The 23811-nt window shown below is 38.2% G+C and overlaps 1 protein-coding gene across 5 annotated transcripts in view; it reads right to left on the bottom strand.

Annotated features, from left to right (window-relative positions):
* The window catches only part of MYSM1 (Myb like, SWIRM and MPN domains 1), a 56047-nt gene extending 33658 nt beyond the window's left edge, over positions 1 to 22389 (bottom strand). For 4 of the 5 annotated variants that reach the window (XR_014234851.1, XM_082357000.1, XM_082357001.1 and 1 more), the window contains exons 1-6: positions 11730 to 22388; positions 7371 to 7446; positions 5476 to 5546; positions 3446 to 3523; positions 3329 to 3352; positions 2131 to 2209 (exon numbers count right to left, since the gene is read on the bottom strand). Coding sequence is in view for 4 of the 5 variants with exons in the window: in XM_082357000.1 (XP_082213126.1) it covers positions 2131 to 2209; positions 3329 to 3352; positions 3446 to 3523; positions 5476 to 5546; positions 7371 to 7446; positions 11730 to 11794 (393 nt within the window). In the remaining variant the exon portion in view is untranslated. Of the gene's footprint in view, positions 1 to 2130; positions 2210 to 3328; positions 3353 to 3445; positions 3524 to 5475; positions 5547 to 7370; positions 7447 to 11729 lie in introns of all 5 variants that reach the window. The other variant, XM_082357003.1, reaches the window with a different exon arrangement.
* Between the last annotated feature and the right edge of the window lie 1422 nt (positions 22390 to 23811).

Raw genomic sequence — 23811 nt, 5'->3', positions numbered from 1 at the left:
AACACATTATAATTTTAAAGCGAGACAGGATTTTTAGGTATCAAGCCTATCATTTGATACATAAATCTCCTTTACATTATCTCCAACACAAGATATTCTCTACTTCCCAAAGTAGCTCAACAATCCTTTTTTAGAATTCTTAAAACTATTTAAAGAAAAAAAAAAAACCCCACAACAATTCAGAGAAGCTGATTCCAGGGTCAGATTTACAGGTCAGACAGTCATGACTTATGGCAATAAATCGTCTTCAAAGTTCTGACCTAAATGATAAACCTTAATTTATACACTTATTTCTGGTATTCATTAGAAAATCTGACATATGGACAATTTCTTAAAACTGAAAGTACTTCTGAGAAAAGGATTACTAAGTATAAATTAATTAAGATTTTTCTTAACTAATACCTAACTGAGATCAACTTACTGAAGATTTAGTTATCTGTATTGCGTGATGAAGGCAAATAGGTAACTTGGTAGCATGGATCACTTTTGGAAATAGGAAGGATCTGGATAAAGTCTGACTAGTTAGGATTGCAGGGGCTTGGACACTATGAAAATTGGAGAGGGGACACTAACAAGAGGAGCAAAGAAAACAGTTACCAATTTAAAAACAGAGCAAAGGGACAAGACAGAGAAGGAAAAATCTTTCATCATTCAGTACCACATAATTTCCTTCTCTCAAGCCTGACAGAATTCAGTCTATAAACAAATGATACTAATAGGTTAAAAAGCTGGGAATACAACCAATGGTTCCATGTATTTTTGTGGTAAAATATTCTAGGTTTAAAATATCTATGTATATAGATAGATAGGTAGATAAAGATATAGATATCTACATATGTACCTAAATAAATAGACACTTGCTTTTACAGGGACAAAGTATCTCTGGAAGGATATACAAGAACAGATGACAATGGTTACCTGAGGCAAAGAGAACTAAAGGTTGAGACAGGAGTCAGAGGGAGACTTAACACCCTACAACTTCACGTACTATTTGAATTTTGAACCATGCAGATATAGCCTTTATAACTACCACCAAAGTCAACAATAACCTAAAAATTCACAACCCGTGTGTGTGTGTGGGGGTGTGTGTGTGTGTGTGTGTGTGTGTTCTGATCTTTGGTAATGAACAAAACAGCAAAGTTGTCAGCAATCTTAAATAAACGACTGGTTAATTAGATTATATAAATGATAATCATGCAACAGACTAAAATACCAATATAAAAAACATCAACAGTACAGGAGAAAAATCTCAGGAGATAAAACCCTCAAAATAGTTTATGTATTTATATAAAACATCACAGAACATAGATGTCATGGTGATGTTAACTATAAAAATATAAACACATTTTATTTCCTGTCATCTGCAGAAATATTAACAATGATGTTTCAATTTGCATTCATGAATCCTACATAATATTACATAAATATTCTATATATGTAATATATAAATATATATAATTTCAAAATTAATTAGTACAATACTGGTAACATGTAAGAAAAAGATATAATCTACTATTGACAGTTAAAAAAATTCCTGCATGTTTTGTTAAGCTTCATTATATTATGGAGTTTTCTCATAATTAGAAACTTGTGCACATATTTTTTTCCATTATGCAACTTATGGACATTTAAATAGATCTCAGTGAAACATTCATGCAAAAGGCATGTTTCTGGTCTTTAATTACATCCACTAAAATATTTAGACTGTGTGCACAATGCCAAATATCTGAATTAAAAAAAAACTCAGCTGATCACCCAGACGGTTCCAAATATACATGTTTTATCCCTAGAGAAAAGATCAGGTAACCAAATAATTTTGCCTTTTAATCCAGGTAGTTGGTGTCATGTATGCAGATACAGTACAATTTCTTGGATTTTATTAATACAAAAAAGGGGTGAAAATCAATATTGATCCAAATCTATTTTAATATTTTAGTAACTTAGGTATGAGTTAAAAGGAATTCTCTTATGCTACACTACAAACATCACTCTAACTACAGAAAAACTATAGATATGATCACTGTAATTAAAAAGAAATTTCCAGTCTCTATAAATTAATTTAACCTTATAATTCTATCAATATTTGCTTCTAGAATTATTTTACTATAAATTAAAAATTGCTCTATTTACCAGCCCTTGTTCAAACAGCTCTTTTTCTTCTATTGTCCACTTTACTGAGTAACTGGCTGGTTTTGTAGGAGAGTGTACCCTGAGGGGAAAAAGAGGAATTGCAAAAAAAATTTCTGAAATGGAACATTCCATATTTATGCAGCTAAAGGTTATACATAGCCATGGGCTAAATTTAATACTCTGAGTCTAAGAATTAAAAAGAGAAGAAGAAGGCTGCAGTCTCCACCTGGGGGAACAGATCTGCCCTGTCTTGTATACTTCTCTAGCTCAGGATGATAGGAGCCCCAAAAACATAATCCTTGGGTCTGAGTGAAGATAATACTAAAAGACATCAAAGGAAGTCAATGTGATAACAAATAGGCTTCCTCAGACTGGACACAAAGCAGCAGATGTTAATATATTTCCAAATCCATAGTTTAAGTTGGCTTGCTAATTGGCATGTCAGAGTTTAAATTGGCTCCAGAAATATCATCTCTCTTATTCTTCTATGTAAATCTATGTAACTATCAAGCCAGAAAACAGGTAAAAATACTATGACATTACATTTATTGATTTTGAAATGCAGGACATTAAGAAATTAAAAATAAAATCGTGATGAAACTCACTAATTTAATTCAAGCAAACCATTAATCTTTTCATTGACTTCATTTGGTTTCTGTTTGTTCAGCAAAATGCAAAAGCCAAAGTCTGCTCAGGGCTCAAACTGTTGGTAATTGGAAATCTACCCTCTAAGGGATTATAAACATGAAAGTTTAGAAATACTAAATAACATCAAACTTTCTTCAATTGTAGGGAAAGGACGTTTATAAAACAGTTAATACTTAATTTCTCTAGATAATTTTTGAAAGCCACAAATTCAAATTAAATTTTTGTTTGAAACGACTGAAAACTCAATGACAGGGCAACAGAAATCAAGTCAATTCCTAACATATTAAAGGGCAGCTTTATAAAAATGTTCCCCACAAATCCCTAGAAAACCACCTTTTTGTAGGGCCCGAAAAAAATTCCGACAAATAAATAACATAATAAAATTATCTTGTGACATTCCAACACCTGTACAAGAAATTTTGACTTTATATTTTTGTATAACCCAAGGTCAAGAGGGCTTTTCCACAGGCCAGCTGTAACTTTTTGTTTAATTTTTCCATAATTTTTAACTAATCAAAAAGATATTAAAATATAAAACATAAGTACATACATGATTTTTGCTGGTTTCTGCAGACTGCACCACATGAAAAAAGAAAATAAGGAAGCTTGTGAAGAAGTTTTTAAAAATACAATTCAGACTTTTAAAAGTATTATAAACTGATTTTACCTCTTCATGTATTTTTTATCATCTTCCTTTTGATCAAGCCAGAATTTTCCTGGAAGTGACTTTTTGGATAAATAATACCTGTGTAATTATTAAGGAACTTTTAAAAAAATAATAAAGTCCTATAATTTTTATGCAACTTAAAGTAGGCACTCACATACTTGTGAAAGTCACACTTGAATTCTAGCTAAACCAGGTCTGCAAAAATTATGACAAAAATGTTTATACCTCACAGGGTTGTTATATGGATTAAATATTACATGTGAAGTCACACATAACACAGTACCTGCACAAAACATGTGCTACATAAATGTTAGTTTCTTTTATCTTATTTAGTGGCTAAGAGAAGATATATCCTCAATGTTTTATTTAAATCTTTTTTTCTAAAACACATGGAGAATGTAACAGATCAATCTGATTGGTTGTCCAGGGTAATTTCGGAGTATTTGCTTTCATATTTCTGAAAGTAACAGAGAAGAGTTTAGGGTTGCTCTATCTTAATAAAAATAACAAACGCTTGGGTCAAATTTACCAGAGAGTCTCCCTCTCAGACTTTTTAAACTTACCTTATACTGCAATACTTTAGATTAGTCTGAGATATTCTTCACTTAACAAATATGTATTTTGTGTACATGTATTGTGTACATGAGGCACTATGCTAGGTACTAGGTGCTGAGGACAAAGAGAGAAAACATTACCCCTGTCCTACAAGAGCTCACATAGCTTTTACTCTCATTATTTTGTTTCCAAATCTGGAAGTGAACCAGTGACTACTTAAATATTCATTAATCTAGAATGGCACTGTTCAACATATTAGCCAATAGCCACATGCGTAGCTACTGAGTACTTGAAATGTGGTTAGTACAAACTGAGATGTACTGTAAGTACAAAATACACACTGGGTTTCAAAGAGTATAAAACAAAGAATGCAAAACATCTCAATAATGTTTATATAGTGATTAAATGTTGAAACAATATTTTAAATACACTGGGTTAAATAAAATGTTATTACAATTATGTGGCTACTAGAAACTGTAAATGATATGTGACTTGCACTATTTTTCTACTGAAAAGCAATGATCTAGGCTATAACTGTAATGTTTGGGGAGAGTTAGAGAGTAAGAAAGCCTAAAAAGGGTTAACCTATGATAATTAAAGGTACAAAGACACCCTGAAAACGACGTAGCAATAACTGGGAATAAAAAGAACAGATATTCTGGCTTAAAGAGGAGATAAAAATCTATGAAACACAGGTGAGTTGAAAATAAACCACGCACTATTTATTAGAGTAGTATCAATAATCTTTATAAACCAGAAATCTTTTTGTTCAATCCTTTCATTTTATATATAAAAAAATGGAGTCCCAAAAAAGTTAAGTTGCAAACATCACAAATAGATGAAAGAAATAAGGACAAGAAGCCAGTGGCTGATCTGTGAATAAGGACCTACAATTTCTGGTGGAAAAAAATCTTCATTCTAGGTTTATGCTTTTTACTTGGATTGCTCCCATTAACACCTGTAAATTGGTAGAGCAGGAAGTGAGAACTTTTACGTATTTTAATTCTATGTCCTTGGACAAATTAACATCTCATATAACTGAAAATGGAGGTTTAGACTGAATGATTTGGACTTCAACTAAAGATTCTAGCTGATTTAAAACACTCTACAGGGAATTCCCTGGTGGTCCAGTGGTTAGGACTCCACGCTTCCGCTGCAGGGGGCACAGGTTTGATCCCTGGTCGGGGAACTAAGATCCCACATGCCGCGTGGCGTGGCCAAGAAAAATTAAAAAATGAAACACTCTATAATTTCTACTCAATATTAAGATAGTATAAAGAGTTGGTTGACAACAGAAACTCAAAAATATTGAGTCAGATCTCAGACTTAGTGGTAAAACAGAATAGGTAGGTAACACATTATATACTAGCAGTTATATACTATCTAGTAACTAACAGTGGTCTCTTCTGTAAATTTTGCATTTATGGATTTTTAACCCTGAAATCTTTACTTTCCTCATAATCGTTAAAGGATACTCTTCTTCCAACAACATTTTCTCAATGACAGCTCTGTTCTCTTCACTGATGGTGCTATCCAGAGTCCAAGGCTATTAAAAAAAGGAAGAATAAATTTCATTTACTGCTTTTTGAAATTATCTTGTTTTGTTAAATAAAAATACACAATACAATGATTACAAATAATAAAGCTACCATTTACTGAGCACACAGACATATCTTTGATTCCCACAATAATGCTATGAGACAGGCATTACTTCTTCACAGACGCATCCATAGAGGCACTCGCTGACATTTCAAGCAGGAGAGAAGAGATAAAGTAATATGATAAAGTAATAATGGCTATCCTGTACGAGGAACTATTAGGTATTAGGCATTTTGCTAGATACTTCACCTATTTCCAAAACTCACAATTCTTTTTTTCCCTTAAGCCACAATCTCTCCTTAAATAATCATACTCCTTTTTAATTCTCAAAACTTAAAAATTTTCAGCCCAGGTCTCTTCTCCAAGCTCTATTTAGACTGTTATAACTAACTGCCCACTCAAAATTTCCACTTGGATCTCTAATAGGCTTCTTTTTTTAAAAATAAATTTATTTATTTAATTTTTAAATTTTTGGCTGTGTTTGGTCTTCATTGCGGTGTGTGGGCTTCTCACTGCAGTGGCTTCTCTTGTTGCAGAACACAGGCTCTAGGCACATGGGCTTCAGTAATTGTGGCACGTGGGCTCAGCAGTTGTGGCTCGTGGGCTCTAGAGTGCAGGCTCAGTAGTTGTGGTGCATGGGCTTAGCTGCTCCCCAGCATGTGGGATCTTCCTGGACCAGGGCTCGAACCCGTGTCCCCTGCATTGGCAGGCGGATTCTTAACCACTGTGCCACCAGGGAAGCCCCTCTAATAGGCTTCTTAAACTTAACATATTCAAAATAAAACTCACCATAACATACATTCACCTGCTTCTCCCCCTGCCTTCCCGATTTTGTAAACAGTACTACTAGTCACCAAGCTATTCCAGCTAGAAACCCAGGAATCATCCTGGATTCTTTCCTTTTTCCTCAATCCCCACACCCAATATACCAAGCATTTCTACCTCCAAAACATAATTCAAATCTGTCAACTTCCACCACAACCTTAGGCCAAGCCACCACCAAATCGCGCTTAGATTCCTACAAATGTTTCCTAACTAGTCTCTTTGATTCCCCTCATTTGCCTTTCCAACCTTGTCACAGCTGTCATCCCCTCCCCTTTCCCACTATATTCTAGACACTGGGTTTCAACCAGAGCCTTTGTGCTGCTACTCTTTCTGCCTAGAATATTTTTCATCAACTCTTCACGTATCTACTCCTGTTTTCAACTTAAATGTCACCTCCTCAGTTTCCCTCACCAACTTCATCTAAAGTAGGTTCCCCACCTTGTAACTCTCAGGTCAGCATCTTGCTTATGTCCTTCATGATCTATAATTAGTCTACTTGTTTACCACCTGACTCCCCTTTAGAATATAAGCTCCTTGAGAGCAGGACCATATCTGTCTTGATTACAGGTGTATCCCCCAAACTTGGCCTAGTGTCTGGCACACAATAAGTACTTGACAAATAACTGTTAAATGAAGAAACGAAGCATGCAACGATCTCGATTTTTTAGATGAAGAAACTAAGGTTCACAAATCTGATAAGTGGTAGAGCACTGATTCATACCTAAACCTAACTGGCTCCTAAGTTGATTCCCAAAAGGCCATTTTTTCAAAGTCAAAAGAAGGAAGAATAAATTCCTCCTATTTTTAAGTTAAGAAAAAGGTTTCAATATATTACCTCTGTGACTGCTGAGAATTAGCACCAAGTTTAAAAAAAAAAAAAAAAAAAGAGGTACTCTGGGTACTGAGTAATAGCTTAATGCACCTGATATTCCCATAAAATACTTACAATAAGACCATTCTCAGTTCTCCACGATGAGTCAAGATAGTGGTCTTGTAAAACAGATGCTGTATTTTCATTACTTCTGTAATAATTAAGAAAATGGGTATGAAAGTGAGATTATACCAGTTAATGAACATAATTTACAGAGCACAGTGATTGGAAGGTTTCAGATGTTAAGCAAATATTTAGTTCCTTTCCCCCCTTAACAGATTTAACATTGCAGATGCCTGCTCTACCTTTGGCCTGTGAAATATATAGTGGCTTTAAGCCACCCTATTTCAATTGCTAAATATCAGACTTCTCCTTCTCCCAATAAATAACTTCATGAGGGAAAAAATACCTCCAAACAGCAACCACAACATATTCTGTGGCTATGAACCAACACTTCAGATTTCTTTTGATGAATATGCATGTGTATACAGGAATTCAACTTTACAATTAATTCTTTTAGTTATATCTGAAGCATAAAAGCCACCCATCAACAGTACCACCCTCAAAATGAAGAAAAAGCAAGAACAGATAGAAGAACTAAAAGAAAATACTCAAAGGAGGACAGTACAGTGAAGAGATAAGAAATGTGATGCTTTAGTAACAACTCACATAAAAAAAAATTAACTTGGGTTACTTGGGGGCTTTTCTATGTCCATGGGGGATTAAACTTTAATTCTCACTCTTTTCACTAATTAGAAGTTTCTAAAGTCACACTGTTCACTTCATATGGAAAAAGCCTGAATAGTTAAGTTTGAGGAGGCCCAATCTGTGATATAATTAAATTTAATATTTGCTTCTGTACATTTTGAGGTTATAAAGTTTCCTAGTTACTGACTTTTCTCAGTCTAGTGGAAAGAATTTGTACCTCTTAGACTGCAAAAACCTATCTACAGGTTTATCTCCATCTGGCATATATATAAGATTTACTGTCTGTCTCATCCAATAAGAATGTTAGTTCTAAGAGAGCAAGGACTTAGTTTGGATGACTGCTATATACCCAGGGCTTGGCATATAAAAGATAATCAATATTCGCTGAATGACTGAATGAACGAGATAGGTGGGGCATGGATCACACAGGTCTCTAGGAGTTAAGGAACAAAGATTTTATCATAAAGCTAACTGAGGACTGAAGGGAATAACATGATCAGATCTGGATGTAAGAAAAGACTGCTCTAACTTCAGAAAAGACTAGAAGGGAGTCAAAGAGACAAGAAGTGGTTAAGACGGAGTGATTATACAGATACTAGAGAGAGGTGACAGTAACTTAGACCTAAAGAACAAACAGTGTGAATAGGAAGAAGTGAACACATTTGAGAGGATACTCGGAATCAACAGACTCTGACAGAAGGAGAGAGGTAAGGAAAAGGGATAAAATCTAGGTCTGGGCCTTGCATGACTGGGTGGATGGTGCCACTCATTGAACTGGGGAACTTGGAGAGGCAGGTTGGGTAAGGAAAGTTTCTATGAAGTGAAGCTGAGGTGCTTGTGGAAAGTCCAAGGGCAAACAGATTCAGAGAATTGGATAAATGGATCTGAAGCTCAGGGAAGAGATTTGGGAAACATCAGCATGTACTGGGTGGAACTTAAGAAACTGTTGTTTTTGTAAATCAAAAATGGTGGAACGTTGGGAAAATTTCATATGGTCCAACTTAACAGAAATTTAAGTCTTGAGAGCTGCACTGTGTGGTTAGAGAGAAGTCTTATGACAAAAATCCCCTGGAACGTTATGATTTAAAGAATAAGCAGAAGAAATGGAGGATGACAAAGAAGGGAAACCAAAACATTTCAACACCATCTTCTAACTTTGGTAGCCAGCACTTAGCAAGGACTTAAAAGTGTGTTTTCAATTAATCCTCCAGGGTTCCACAGATGTTATAATCAGCTGTAACTACGCAATTCAGAGGGGCAACTAAGTGTTCACTCACACCAAATGCCATGTGATCAGAGCCCCCAACACCAAGGAGCAACTTTCACCAGAATATAATGTTAATGATGATCTGTGGAATTGTGTAAGGCAATGGCTCTGACCATCAGGAACCAATAATCTGTTACTGGTTGCCTGAGACTAATATGATTACAGGTGCCACCAGCAGACTTAAGGCTCAGCAGAATAATGAGAAAGGAAAGAAAAAGGAAAAAGAGAAATAAAACACAATCAGAAAATAAAGAAGAACCCATGGAAAGGGGTAAAGCCAATGCTCTCAGATGATCTTTAGTGTTTCCAAGGTCAACTCATTTCTCTCTGGACTGCAGATAAGAATCCCTCCCGTTCCTTAAAAAACTAAAAACAGAATTACCATACGACCCAGCAAACCCACTACTGGGCATATACCCTGAGAAAACCATAATTCAAAAAGAGTCAGGTACCAAAATGTTCATTGCAGCTCTATTTACAATAGCCAGGACATGGAAGCAACCTAAGTGTCCATCAACAGATGAATGGATAAAGAAGATGTGGCACATATATACAATGGAATATTACTCAGCCATAAAAAGAAACAACACTGAGTTATTTGTAGTGAGGTGGATGGACCTAGAGTCTGTCATACAGAGTGAAGTAAGTCAGAAAGAGAAAAACAAATACTGTATGCTAACGCATATATATGGAATCTAAGCAAAAAAAAAAAAGGTCATGAAGAACCTACGGGTAAGATGGGAATAAAGACACAGACCTACTAGAGAATGGACTTGAGGATATGGGGAGGGGGAAGGGTAAACTGTGACAAAGTGAGAGAGTGGCATGGACATATATGCACTACCAAACGTAAAATAGATAGCTAGTGGGAAGCAGCCACATAGCACAGGGAGATCAGCTCGGTGCTTTGTGACCACCTAGAGGGGTGGGATAGGGAGGGTGGGAGGGAGGGAGATGCAAGAGGGAAGAGATATGGGAACATATGTATATGTATAACTGATTCACTTTGTTATAAAGCAGAAACTAACACACCATTGTAAAGCAATTATACTCCGATAAAGATGTTAAAAAAAAAAAGAATCCCTCCCATTTATTTCACCGACTTATTGTGAAAAGTAAATCAAATCATGCATGCAAAAGCACTTGATCAATATTAACTTGATCTACACAAATGTGAACAATGATTGTTATTACAGGCTTCCTACTCGTTTGTACAGACTCGGACTGCTTTGCCTAAAGATTTGAGGGAGAATGACTAAATGAACTTAGTCACTCCTCATTTTCATAGTGGTTTAGAGTTCAGGAGAACTTTAAACCCACTATCTTGGTGCCTCATGAGCACCATTCTCCACAATTTACAGGGGTGCTATTATCAGGTTGGACCATGTGAAATTGCTATTTTATAGGTCAAAAATGGTCTAAGATTGGCAGTTTTACATGGTTCAACCTAGAGACTTCTAATGAAGTTGCTCATAGTTACAAGCAACATAGATGGCTGAGTTTAGAATTGAGGTCTTCTGATTCCTGACCAGTCTAGGCCTCTTCCATTACTAAAAGAAGATTCTGAAAGCACATTTTTAAAATGGCATGTATCAACTTCTCTCTCTGCAAGCAAGGAGTCAAAGAGCTAGATGTCTCAAGCTGGAGGATGCTGTTTAAAATCACACTGGCCTGCTCTGCAGGAATTGGTACTAAATAAGTTATGACCCCCTCACTGGGTCCTCAAAATACCAGCCCTGGTGGGATGGTAAAGAACACAACATTTACAGAGCACCTACCTTATGCTAGAGCACATACCATAATTATTTCATTTGATCTTCACAATAACCGTATGAGGTACATAACATGATTGTCAGCTAACACATGAGCTGAGGCGCAAGGTCACACTGCTAGTAACCGGCAGGGTCAACCCAGAGCTGTCCAACTCTAAAGTCCAGCCCCTTTCCTTCAAGTCACGCTGCTTCTCGGGAAGTTTTTCATAACTATCCCTACATGGAAAAGGAAACCGGTGGCCGGTAGGGATAAAACGACACGCCCAAGGTCACACGGCCTGCAAGCGATGGAACAAGACTCCTAAGCTCGGGTACTGTCCAGGGGCCGCCCTTGTTCTAGTTATTGTTGGGCGGTGGCAAGGGGGCGGATTCTGAGGTGGCAGTAATGGAAAAAGGAATCTAATTGCTGAAGAGTGGACAACGTGCTAGGCGCGGCCGGCGCCCTCACAGCATCCCCGGTAAAAGGTGAAAGGGCCGTCGGTCACTAGCCTCCGGTACCCGCCCCCTGGGCTCAGGAGGAGCCCGCAGGCGGGATGGGCGAGGCGTCTCCCTGGCCGCTAGGAGACCCTGGCCCAGCGGATGGTCTTCCGCTCCCCTGGCCCCTGCCGGAACCGCAGCCTTTCTAGGATACCCTCCTCACATCTGCGCCCCTCCTTGTCTCTGCAAGACCCAGTCTCTACGCCTCACCCAGACGGTGCCGCCGCTGGCACCACGTCCCCTTCGATATCCACATCCGCCTCTTCAGCCGCCATGATGGGACCTGACCCCAGCCGTCTTCTCGAGAGATCCCGCGAGAGGTGGAGGGCCTGAAGGCGGGGTCCTATGCGTCACGGGGCGGAGTCGAAGCCTCGGCCAGCCTTTCCCATGTACAGGAAGCGGGGCTTTCAGAGGAAAACATGTTTCGGAGCCCTGCGCCTTGGTCCTTTTGACTTTTGTTGACTTGTAAAGACCTTGGCAAGTAGCCCAGGCTTGGGTTTTGAAGAGACCGTGCTCTTGCATAAATTCTTTGGCGCCTCACTTCTCTAATTTGTAAAACGGGGATAATAGTAAATATCTAGTGTGCTGAAAAGATCAAGTCAGACCTACTTTGAACTGTGAAGGTGGCAACAGTGACCCTTACCTGCTGTTTTTTTTTTTTTTCTTTCTTCCTTCCTTTCTTTCTTTCTTCCTTCCTTCCTTCCTTCCTTCCTTTCTTTCCTTCTTCCTTCCTTCCTTTCCTTTTTTTTTTTAAGAGAAGGATTATTCAGCACTTATTGAAGTGCTGAACAACATCTGTTTTAAAATTCAAAAGAACATTTAAGAATGTAACTTATGATTGCATATTTTATTTCATAGAGATCTTTACAATTAATTTAAAAATCACTCTCATGACCGTTGATCTTCACAATAACCCAGTGAGGTAAACAAGACTAGTATTATCAGTCACACATTACAGATGAGGAAACTGAGGCTCAGAAAGCTGAAATGACTAACATAAAGGATAGACAACTAGTCAGAGACAGAACTGGGACCAGAATCTAGGCCTTTTGACTCTTTATGAGTACTCACCCTCTACAGATCATGTTGTTAGGAACTGTGAAAGACAAGCACCATTTCTCTCAGAATTTATGGCTCCTCAAGAAATTAGATATTGGCCTATGTATTCTTCTACCTTACCATCTATCACTCACATTATTGTAGCTGTTCATTCACTTGCCTCCACTGCTGGACGGTGAATTCATTAAGGACAAAGACTGTATCTGCTAGTCTTTGCACTAGTCCATATACTACCAACATTCAACATGATGTCTGACACACATAAGGTGTGCAATAAATATTGAACTGATGAATGAACCAATCAGTTAATGGAATGAGTTCACTTCCCACACTGTTGTGAGTTTGTCCCATCTCACCTTTGTGCTCAAGCCATAAGATGAGCTGTACTATGAATGTGATGGCAGAAGATGGAGAGAAAGTTTTGTAAAGAAGGAGATCCAGTGCTCAGAAACTGAATAATGCCCCATCCTTAGGTCACCCTGAGGGTGCTTTTCCTGTTGCCAAAGGGCTTTTCCAATGACCGGTCCCAGTGGTAACTGGCATGCCTGTAACAGAGTAGGCATTCTAAGATATTTGTTGGATGTAATTTACAGCAAGTTTAGATAGAGGGATATAACCAGATAGTCAAAAGAAAATAGGGACTTCCCTGGTGGCGCAGTGGTTAAGAATCCGCCTGCCAATGCAGGGAACATGGGTTCGATTCCTGGTCCGGGAAGATCCCACATGCCGCGGAGCAACTAGGCTCGCGCGCCACAACTACTGAGCCTGCGCTCTAGAGCCCGTGCTCTGCAACAAGAGAAGCCACCGCAATGAGAAGCCCGCACACCACAACAGAGTAGCCCCCGCTCACCACAACTAGAGAAAGTCCGCTTGCAGCAACGAAGACACAACGCAGCCAAAAAAAATAAATTTAATAAGTAAATAAATAAAAATTAAAATAAAATTTAAAAAAAGAAAAATAGATGCTTTTCATTGATCTTTACATAGCAGGCAGGATGGGAACCCTGGTAGTACTGTCTGGATACACATGATATCAAATGCTTTCTAGACCATGACACAGGATACTGTGTGAAGAGCATCTCCTGCAACACAGAACTAAAGGCTTTCTGGCCCAGTGCCAGGCATCAGTAGGCATTAAAATATATGTGGAAGGAAGTCCTGAACAGAATTCAGATATGCCTCAAGGCCTTTGATATAAAGGCCTCCCTAAACAGAAGGACTAGTCTGAAGCCTCTCCACACATACCCCACACTGTGCTCTTGGTTTGCTGGCTTTATGTGAAACAGGCTCCATAAGGGTCCAGCCCAACCCCACCTGCAAGGATACAGCTATAACCCCACAGTCGGGTGGACTCCTGAGGCCTGGTCTACTATTTATAATTCCTTGTTCTAGAGGTCTGCAACTCTGTGACTTGTTTAAAGACCTATTTTCTCACCCATTTTCTGAAAAATTCAGAATTCAGAATTCACAAATATTTATATTCCTACTGTACTCAGTACTAGGGAAATGACATTGAACCAGATGCACTCAGTCTCTGCTCTCATAAAATCTATCAAACATGCAAGTTCAAGATGATGTAATAAGTTCTATGATGGAGGAGTTACAGGCTGCTATGGGATCGGGGGGGTGGGCACTTATCCCAGAATAAATACTCTCCTATACCACATTTTTGAGGATGATATTCATCAGTTAAAATTTGAGAGTAATGCTCTAGACTCTGGGGACTATGAAATAGAAGACTCTGTCCCTAACTTGGAGAAAAAACCAATGGAAAAAGATTAGAAGAAATAGCGTCTGATACTTACACAGAGTTTAAAGACAAGATCTGAAGGGCTCAAACTGTTTCCAGGTAAACTTAACTACATTTCACCTCCCTCACCAAAAAGCTCAGGAGTACTTATAAGAATACAAAAATAGGTAAGCCAGACAAAGAAAAATATCATATGATATCGCTTATATTTAGAATCTAAAAAAAACAAGAAAAAGATACAAACTTATTTACAAAACAGAAAAAGACCCACAGACATAGAAAACAAACTTATGGTTACCAAAGGAGAAAGGGTGGTGGAGGGATAAATCAGGAGTTTGGAATTAACATATACACACTACTATATATCAAATAGATAACCAACAAAGATCTACTGTATAGCACAGGGAACTATACTCAATATTTTGTAATAACCTATAAGGGAAAAGAATCTGAAAACGATTATATATACATATGTATAAGTATATGTATATATCACTGTGTTGTACACCTGAAACTAACACGACATTGTAAATCAACTATACTTCAATAAATTTTTTTTTTTAAATACAGAAATACCCAGCACCCAATAACTTTCAAAATCTCTGGCATCCAATTATGAGGCATGCAAAGAAGTAGGAAAATATGACCCATAATCAGAGAAAAAAATCAATCAATTGAAACCCACCCAATACTGTCACAGTTATTAGAATGAGCACACTAAGGCATTAAAATAGTTGTTATAACTGTATTCTATATGTCTGTATGTTAAAAAAGTTAAGTAGAGACGTGGAAAATATAAAAATAATGAAACTGAATTTCCAGAGACGAAAATTACAATGCCTGAGACAAACAATACACTGGGTGGGATTAATGGTAAATTAGACATTGCAAAATAAAGGATTAGTGGACTTGAGCACATAATCAAAGAACTATCACTTTCATTTTAGAGGTGAGGAAACCAAGATTCAGATAGAGTTACAGAGCTGAGTACCAGAGCTGGGATTCCAACCCAAGTCTTTCTCACTCTACACTTACTCTGTTATATTTTCATTTACCACAGAAAGAATAGGGTATTTTGCAATACTATGTGTGATATTTTCTCATTTGGTTTAAGAATAAATCACAATCAGGTATCTCTGATTTCTTTGAGGTGCTTAGGTCTAGAAATGAGTAGAAAGTGTATTCTGAAGGCTGGAAAACTGTCTTGGGTTTCAGATTTTCTGTCCCCCATTAATACACTCTATTTGATCCTTTGTTGATCCTAAAGTAGAATTAGCAGGAGGTGCCATACCTGTAAATCCTCCTGAATGCTGTTAGAGAAACATTCAGTCAATTAAGTGTCTGTCACATATCTCAGCTACATTGTGTTTGAATCCTTTGGAGAGCTTATTTATTTCCTTTTTCCCCATTTCTGGTGAAAAAAGATCACTGCATTTTTATTGAAAAAGCAAAGTATAATGGCAATATTAATCCATAAAAGCTGGCATTTTAATATTCATTCTAATTAGCTCAGATTTGTAACGTGCTTTAAAAGTGGGAAGTGTCATACAACTGCTCACTAATGTTGTTATTACATTATGATCCAAACTGTCAGCTAAATGATTGCCAGGGATTCAAAAGAGTTCCCATTTTAAAAATAAAATGGCCAGTTAGTGGGGAGGAAATCCACTTTATCTAAATAGAGGTGAGATAATAGATGAATGCAGACATAGAATTATAGGCTACACTTGGCAAGCATTGGATATGGCTTGAATTGTTCCAGGAAAGCAAGCTGCATTTTATTTTATTTTCCCTCCCCAATTCCCTGAAATCACATAAGGTAGCTACTGCAAAAGCTGTTCTCAATATGTTGTAAGGAAAGTCTGCCAATGCACTTCTTACATTTTAATTACAGTAATGTTACATTCATCTGACGTTATTCGGAAGGAGAAGAAAAGATGCCAACATTAATGAGCTCCTACTGTGTGCCATGCATTTTACATACATTATTTCCTTACAGCCCATTGAGGCAAGGAATTGTTATTTCCATTTACAGATGTGGTAACTAAGGTTCAGAATAGTTAAGCAATTTACCCAAGGAAATGTAGCTTATCATCTTTTCATTACATCATGCTATCTCAGGTTGGGTACTAATAGCATCATTCAGAATTGCATCTTTTCTTCTCAGCAGCCCCCAGTGGAAGGATTATTCCTCTTTCTCAATAGCTCCGGGAGGATGAGTGGGGCTGGCCAGGCTTGGGTTTCATGCCATCCCAGAAGCCAGGTGGACTCAGTTCCACCAGCACCACATGGAATAAGAGGAATGGTGGCTCCCCAAACAAAATAAGGGTACCATTTCCAGAGAGAGGAGGAATGGATGCTGGGTAGGTAAGACAGCAGATGCCCACTGTACTGTTCCATGTTGCATGTCCCCTCTGTTCCCTCAAGCCTTGGATACAGTCTGTGAACCACTACAGGCTCATGTTAACATTGTTATCAGGCAAATTATTCAGCCTCTCCAGTCTCCTGCTTCTTCATTTGTAAAATGACCTATGAAATAATCTCTTCCGGGGTAAAATTCTTTGATCCTGCTCTTATTCATCTCACAAACATTTATTGAACATTGTTATGGGCAAAACAGGGGGATGGGAATGTCGGAGTTTGCATGGGTTTATATATAGTTCTCTGGACCACAAACAAAACATGCCCTCTACTTTAAATCTGCATCTCTTCTCCCATTCCCAGCCCATCCACATTCTCAAGGGCACTCTGCCTCTCTCCATCCCTCCCCTCTCCCTCCCTCCCTCTCTCCCTCCTTCCCTCCCTCTGAAAGGGCTGGTTCTGACTGAACTCTGGTCTTCTTTTGCCCTTTTGAAACTCTGGCTCAGAGTTGCCAAATCCGATTTTTCTTTTAAGACCAGCCAGAAATCAAGATTAATTTGTGAAAACCAATTCAAGTTTTTAAAAAATGCTGTTGAAACAAACACTTATGAGGGCTATATCTGACCTGCAGTTTGTGACTGTTGTCTTAAATCCTTCTCTCATACAAAATGTAATGTTTCAGTGTTTTTGTTTTTGTTTTCACATATGCTTGTCCTGCTATTAAAGACTTCTTAAGGGCAGGGAAAATGCTTCTGTTCTTCTTACTCATGACATCTAGCACAATGCCTGGTACACAGTAGGCACTTAATAATTGTTGAATGGATGAGTGAATCAAGTGGAAAGAATATGGCCAGAGTTTTGTTTTAATTGAAAACAAAGAAACTTACTTTATAAATACATAATCAATGAATATTTTAAATGAGAAATATATATGGCAATTGAATTATGATCCTGACCAAAAATACACAACCCAACAGACAAGGGGAAAATTATAAACCTAAATAGATTCCCAAAGTCCCTTTCCATTACTGAGGGAGAGACACATGAAGTTCTACTGCCTGACTCTTTATTTAGAGTCTATACTTTCGGGGGGAACCGAGGGGAGGCAGAAGATAAGTAATTAAATTGAGGAAAATAGTTCACTGTGTATTGATCCTAAAGGACTGTTTAAGATCAACACCTGTGCTGGCTCTCATTTCTATAACTCACATGTGATAGAATCCTTGTGCACAAAATCCAGTCCAGTGTCCTTCACTTCATCATCTTGGTAGCTCCATTTCTATGTGAAAAGTCAGCTTTAGTGTTATCTCCTCACTTAACATCTTCCTGACCATCCACATACAAACCCTCCCTGTTCCACAAGCCTAAAGCCACAGTGCATGCTGTGTCAGGGTGCCATCACTCCGGCATATAATTGTGACCCTGCCCATGTCCACACTAGCCTGGGGCTTTTTATGAGGATGGGGACCATGTATAGGTTATCCATGCCTAGCACTTAGTGGGTGCCCAGTCAATGTTTGGAGAATTGCATCAATGACATGTCCTCTACATTAGGAAGCATATCATCTCCAGAGCTTCAAGGTATTCAGATCAATCCAGTAAGTGTTTATTGAGCACCTATTATGTGCCTGACACTGTTCTGAATGCTTGGGATATGCCAATGAATAATAAAGACAAAGTCCCCTACCTTGGTGGAACTCGCATCCTAGCAGAGGGGAAAAGAAAATAAACAATGAACATATATTAATTAATTGTATATTTGTTAGAAGTGGTTGAGTGCTAAGGAAAAAGAAAAAAAGTAAAGCAGGATAAGGGGCCCAAGAGTTCAGAGTGGTGGAGGCCTGCAGGATTAAAGAGAGGGCTCAGGGTAGGCGTTATGGGAAAGGTGGCATTTGAGCAGTCTTGCAAAACTGAGGGAGTTGCCCACCTGATGTCAGGAGAAAGGGTTCAGATGGGAGAAGCAGCCAGTGCAAAAGACTCCAGGTGGGAGTGTACCTAGTGGAGCCCAGTGTGAAGGAAAGTGAGCAAAGAGGAGAGTATTTGGAGAAAAAGCCAGACTTGTGATAGGACCGCATTTTGTAGAGCTTTAGGTGTTATTATAAGGACATTAGTTCTCATGCTTAGTGAATCTGGGAGTTATTGCAGGGATCTAGAGAGATTAAAGATAGATTTTAGCAGTATGAGTTCACTGAAATTTACTTAAGATTACATACTGAGTGGTTGATAATGTATTTAATGTTTCTTAAGAAACATACAACATATGTCAGATTTCTTAAGAAAAAAATCCCATCAAGTATAATGGACACTTTTCTCAAAATAATTCCTTTTTTCCAGGATCATGTATGATCACCTTTTTGTCTCTGCTGACTTGGTTTTCAATCCACATGACTTATTTCTCCTTTTCTCACACTACATTATAATGTCTCTTTTGAACAGCCATATCAACTGCTTGAGAAATAGACTGACTGCCATAAAATTTCCCATTAATTTAAAATGTGTGTTTTAAGTATGGAGGTTCCCTAAAAAACTAAAAATAGAACTATCATATGACCCAGCAATCCCATTACTGGGCATATACCCTGAGAAAACCATAATTCAAAAAGAGACATGTACCACAATGTTCATTGCAGCACAATTTACAATAGCCAGGACATGGAAGCAACCTAAGTGTCCATGGATAAAGAAGATGTAGCACATATATACAATGGAATATTACTCAGCCATAAAAAGAAACAAAATTGAGTTATTTGTAGTGAGGTGGGTGGGCCTAGAGTCTGTCATACAGAGTGAAGTAAGTCAGAAAGAGAAAAACAAATACCATATGCTAACACATATATATGGAACCGAAAAGAAAAAAGTGGTTGTGATGAACCTAGGGGCAGGACAGGAATAGAGACACAGACTTAGAGAATGGACTTGAGCACATGGGGAGGGGGAAAGGTAAGCTGGGATGAAGTGAGAGGGTAGCATTGACATATATACACTACCAAATGTAAAATAGATAACTAGTGGGAAGCAGCCGCATAGCACAGGGAGATCAGCTCTGTGCTTTGTGACCACCTAGAGGGGTGGGATAGGGAGGGTGGGAGGGAGGCGCAAGAGGGAGAGGATATGGGGATATATGTATACATATAGCTGATTCACTTCATTATACAGCAGAAACTAACACACCATTGTAAAGCAATTATACTCCAATAAAGATGTTAAAAAATAAATTTTACATTAAATACATTCATTGAAAAATAATAAAATAAAATGTGGATAATAAGACCTACCCACTGCAAAGGGTTGGTATGAGGATTAAACTTTGAGTCATTATATATGAAATAGCTTCATTTTTTCTGAAATGTTATACAGATACAAGGGGGAAGCTTTCATTAACACAGATATCTCTGTTTTGCATTAAAAAATGTACCCAGCCTGTGGATTATACCAGGAATTAGCAAACTATGTCTTGTGGGCCAAACCTGACCTGCTGCCTGTTTTTGTAAATAAAGCTTTATTGGAACACACATACACACAAAATAAAATGTGTGTTTTAAACTCATAGAAGAAGAGATCAGATTTGTGGTTACCAGAGGCAGGGAGAGAGTGGGGAGGGGGGAGGGGGGAACTGGGGAAAGGTAGTGAAAAGGTATAAACTTGAAGTTATAAGATAAATAAGTACTAGGGATGTAATGGACAACATGATAAATATAATTAACACTGCCGTATGTTATATATGAAAGTTAAGAGAGTAAATCCTGTGAGTTCTCGTCACAAGGAAAAAATTTTATGTATTTTCTGTAATTCTGTATCTCTATGAGATGATGGATGTTCACTAAACTTACATGGTAATTTTATGTTGTATGTAAGTCAAATCATGATGCTACACACCTTAAAAGGTGCTGTATGCGAATTATATTTCAATAAAACTAGAAGAAAAAATACCCAAGAGAAAAAAATTTAAAAAATAAAATGTGCGTGTTGACTCCACTGAGGGGGCCTTAGTCTATATGGTGTATGCTGGTTACTCTGCTGGATTCAGTAGCTACTGAACAAAATCTTGCCGGCACTGCTAAGAAGTTCATACCTAATATAGAAACTGTTTATCAGAAAGCAAGAAGACAAATGCCATGAGGCAGAGGTCTGTGCCTGGCACCGTGGAGGTCTGATGGGGCAAGGCTAATTCTGTGCAAGTTAGGAAAGAGAGACCTCTTCTGCATGGCCTCATCCTCTTAGCCCATCTTTTACTCCAGCTGTTGCCATGGCAACCAGCATCACACAGGTATAATCTGATAGCACTACGCATCTCTCATTTTCTGTACCAGGACTTCTCTGACTCATGCACAGTCTGGGAAAGCAAGGATGTTAACATCCCATAAGGCAAATAATGACCCATGGGGAGTAGGATTTCATGAGTAAATGCCCTTCTCTTCTATCCCACAGGTAATAATTCTGAAGTGCATCCTGTGCAGATCCTGAAATGATCCCTGTAGGATGGAGCCCCAATTGCTTACAGAAAGGAACAAAGCAATAACTTACTCTTCTATTGACTTGGTCTTCTTCACTGTTAATCTCTTTCCAGTCCTCCTTCATAATCTTTGGGACTCAGATAAATCACCCTCTTCAAGCCCTGGTCCCACACCCTTTTTTCCTGGGGAAGCCCAAGCTAATACAGTGGTGTTAGACCTGGGTTTTGAAAGTTGAGCATGAGTTTTCCAAGTATAGAGACAGGGAGAGTGCATCCCCGGCAAAAGGAAAAAGCAGGAGCAAAGACAATGAGGCACGAACAGTACAGGCACATCTAGGGATTTGCAGTAACCAGCTGTGGCTGAAGCATGGGGTGTTTGGAGGATGTGAGGAGGAGAAAATTCCTAGTGGGAAGGTTTGTTGATTGAGAAATAACTTATCAGATACACTAAGCTGAGAACATTGAAAAAACATTCCCTCAAAAGTTTTGTTTGTTTGTTTGTTTTTCATCATAAGCACCTGCATTGTTCTTCATTTCTGGGAAATCAGTGGCCCATGGACTGGATAATAACTTTCAGCCATGCTGAAAGTTGAAGACAAAGTTGAATATTTCAGTGAAAGACCAAATTCTGGAAAACAAAACTGCTCTTAGTGTGCATATTATCTACAGGTATGCAAAACAATTTACAACCATCTTACCATGACCAAAAGAAGGGGACCCCAAAAAATTTCAAGGAAGTAAAGTAAATGGAAATGAATTGTGTAATATGCATTGTTATTAATTAGTAAAATAGCAGTGAATTTCATTGTTTTATTATGATGAACAAAAAAGGTTTACAAGTGCTTTTGTGTAATAATTCCCACATTATTTACTTTTATTTACCCATTAGGTCTTAAATTCTTTAGCCACAAATACTCTTAGGGAGGGGTGGTACATTTACATTTGAAAAGAAATTTTGGACCTCTTTATTTTAGTACTATGTTCTGATTTATATAGTAATGACCATATTTCATCAAATCTTAACTTCATTATAATGGATAGTAAGTTATTCCCTTATTTTATATGCCGTTAAGAATGAAAAAGCACCTGCATGCCACAACTAGAGAGCAGCCTGCGCCGCAGCGAAGAGCCCACATGCCACAATGAAAATTCCGTGTGCATCAATGAAGATCCTGTGTGCCGCAACTAAGACTTGATGCAGCCAAAAAAATAAAATAAAATTAATTAATTAATTTTTTAAAAAATGAAAAAATACTGCCAATTACATTTTGACATGCATCCTGATTTCAGAGATTTGAGAAAATAGGCAACGTAAATTAGATGTCTGTAATTTCATTTCCCTTGCCTGATTGTGAGCTCTGGGGGAGATGGGAATTTGACTTGTTCAGCTTTGACTTTTTCTACCACTGGTACAGTTCCTGGTACATGTATGGTTGATATGTGTTCACCAAATGTTTGCTGAATTAAACTAAGCAGATCTCTATCTATCTTTACCCATGGTGGGTATCCTACCACAGACTAGGACATTCCTTGGGATGAGAATTTCATCACCCATCTCAGAACCCTGCATAAAGTAATGACATAGACCTACTACTGTTCAGTATCAACAAAAATATCATATTACCATCTTCTTGTTTATACTCAGTTGAGAAGTCAAAGTGTGTGAAGATTTTCCACAATGTGTTTTATGTATGTTTGTCTCCATGCCACAGATCATATTCTATCACATGTATAAGAAAACCAAGGCCCTCTTTAAAAAAATCATTGTTTATAAGTGGCAGTAAAAATAATTTTGAAAGTACAGATATTGTGTTAATTGTTTACACGGGAAGGTGTGTTTGGGAGGCCACGTGCTGTTTGTAACTCTTCTAAGCCTTTGAAAGGATTTACGTAGAAAGAAAAAATTGGACATCAAGGAATTATTCATATACATTCTTTTGTGGTTTTCATTTAAGGCAGGAAGGGATTTTTCAAGGTTTTCCATGCTTTTATTTGATTTAATTTCATGCTCACTGAGGCCCATTTCCATCGCAGCCACCGACACCTTGAACTTGCTGTGATTTTCCTCTGCTAAGCAGCCCAGATGATATTTGGTAAGATTCTTGGCATCTAAGCTCCATGTCTTGGAAACAGACCTCCCTGCATTAGTGAAGATTCCGGGCATTCTTCTTACTGATCCACTGATCCGACTAAGCCTTTGAAAATATACTATGACCACGAGGATTTTTCAGCCTTAGTCTGGATCTGGCATAAAAGGAGCTGGGGACCTTGGAAGGCTCTGATGCCTGGGGTGCAGTGGTTACACCTCATTAGCCCCAGAGCAGGGGCTCCTTTTCCCCCTTGCTCTTGTGGTCTACACCTTCCTATCCTGGCCCATGGCCTAGACTGCCCACACCTCCGGAAGACGGCACTGTCATCTGACGTGCTTCCCGGGAGAGTAAAGACAGACAGACACACACCCACCCTCATACTACCGCTGCAGGGATTTCATCTTTATTTTTATTTGGTCTGCTCATGGCTTGTCCTAACTTAAGAGCTTAGGTGGATTCTCTGAATGGAAAAGGTGATGTTTGCCAGAATGAACAGTGAATGGAGGAGTGGAAAGTGAACAGGAGGGAATTCTGGCTTTGCATTTACTGGCATGATGCATTTGAAAAGTACTCATGCTT

This window comes from Balaenoptera borealis (assembly GCF_965194805.1).
Source record: "Balaenoptera borealis genome assembly, chromosome: 1".
NCBI classification, from domain to species: domain Eukaryota; kingdom Metazoa; phylum Chordata; class Mammalia; order Artiodactyla; family Balaenopteridae; genus Balaenoptera; species Balaenoptera borealis.
The sequence above is the reverse complement of the archived record's forward strand: the minus strand, read 5'-3'. Positions and strand labels throughout refer to the sequence as shown.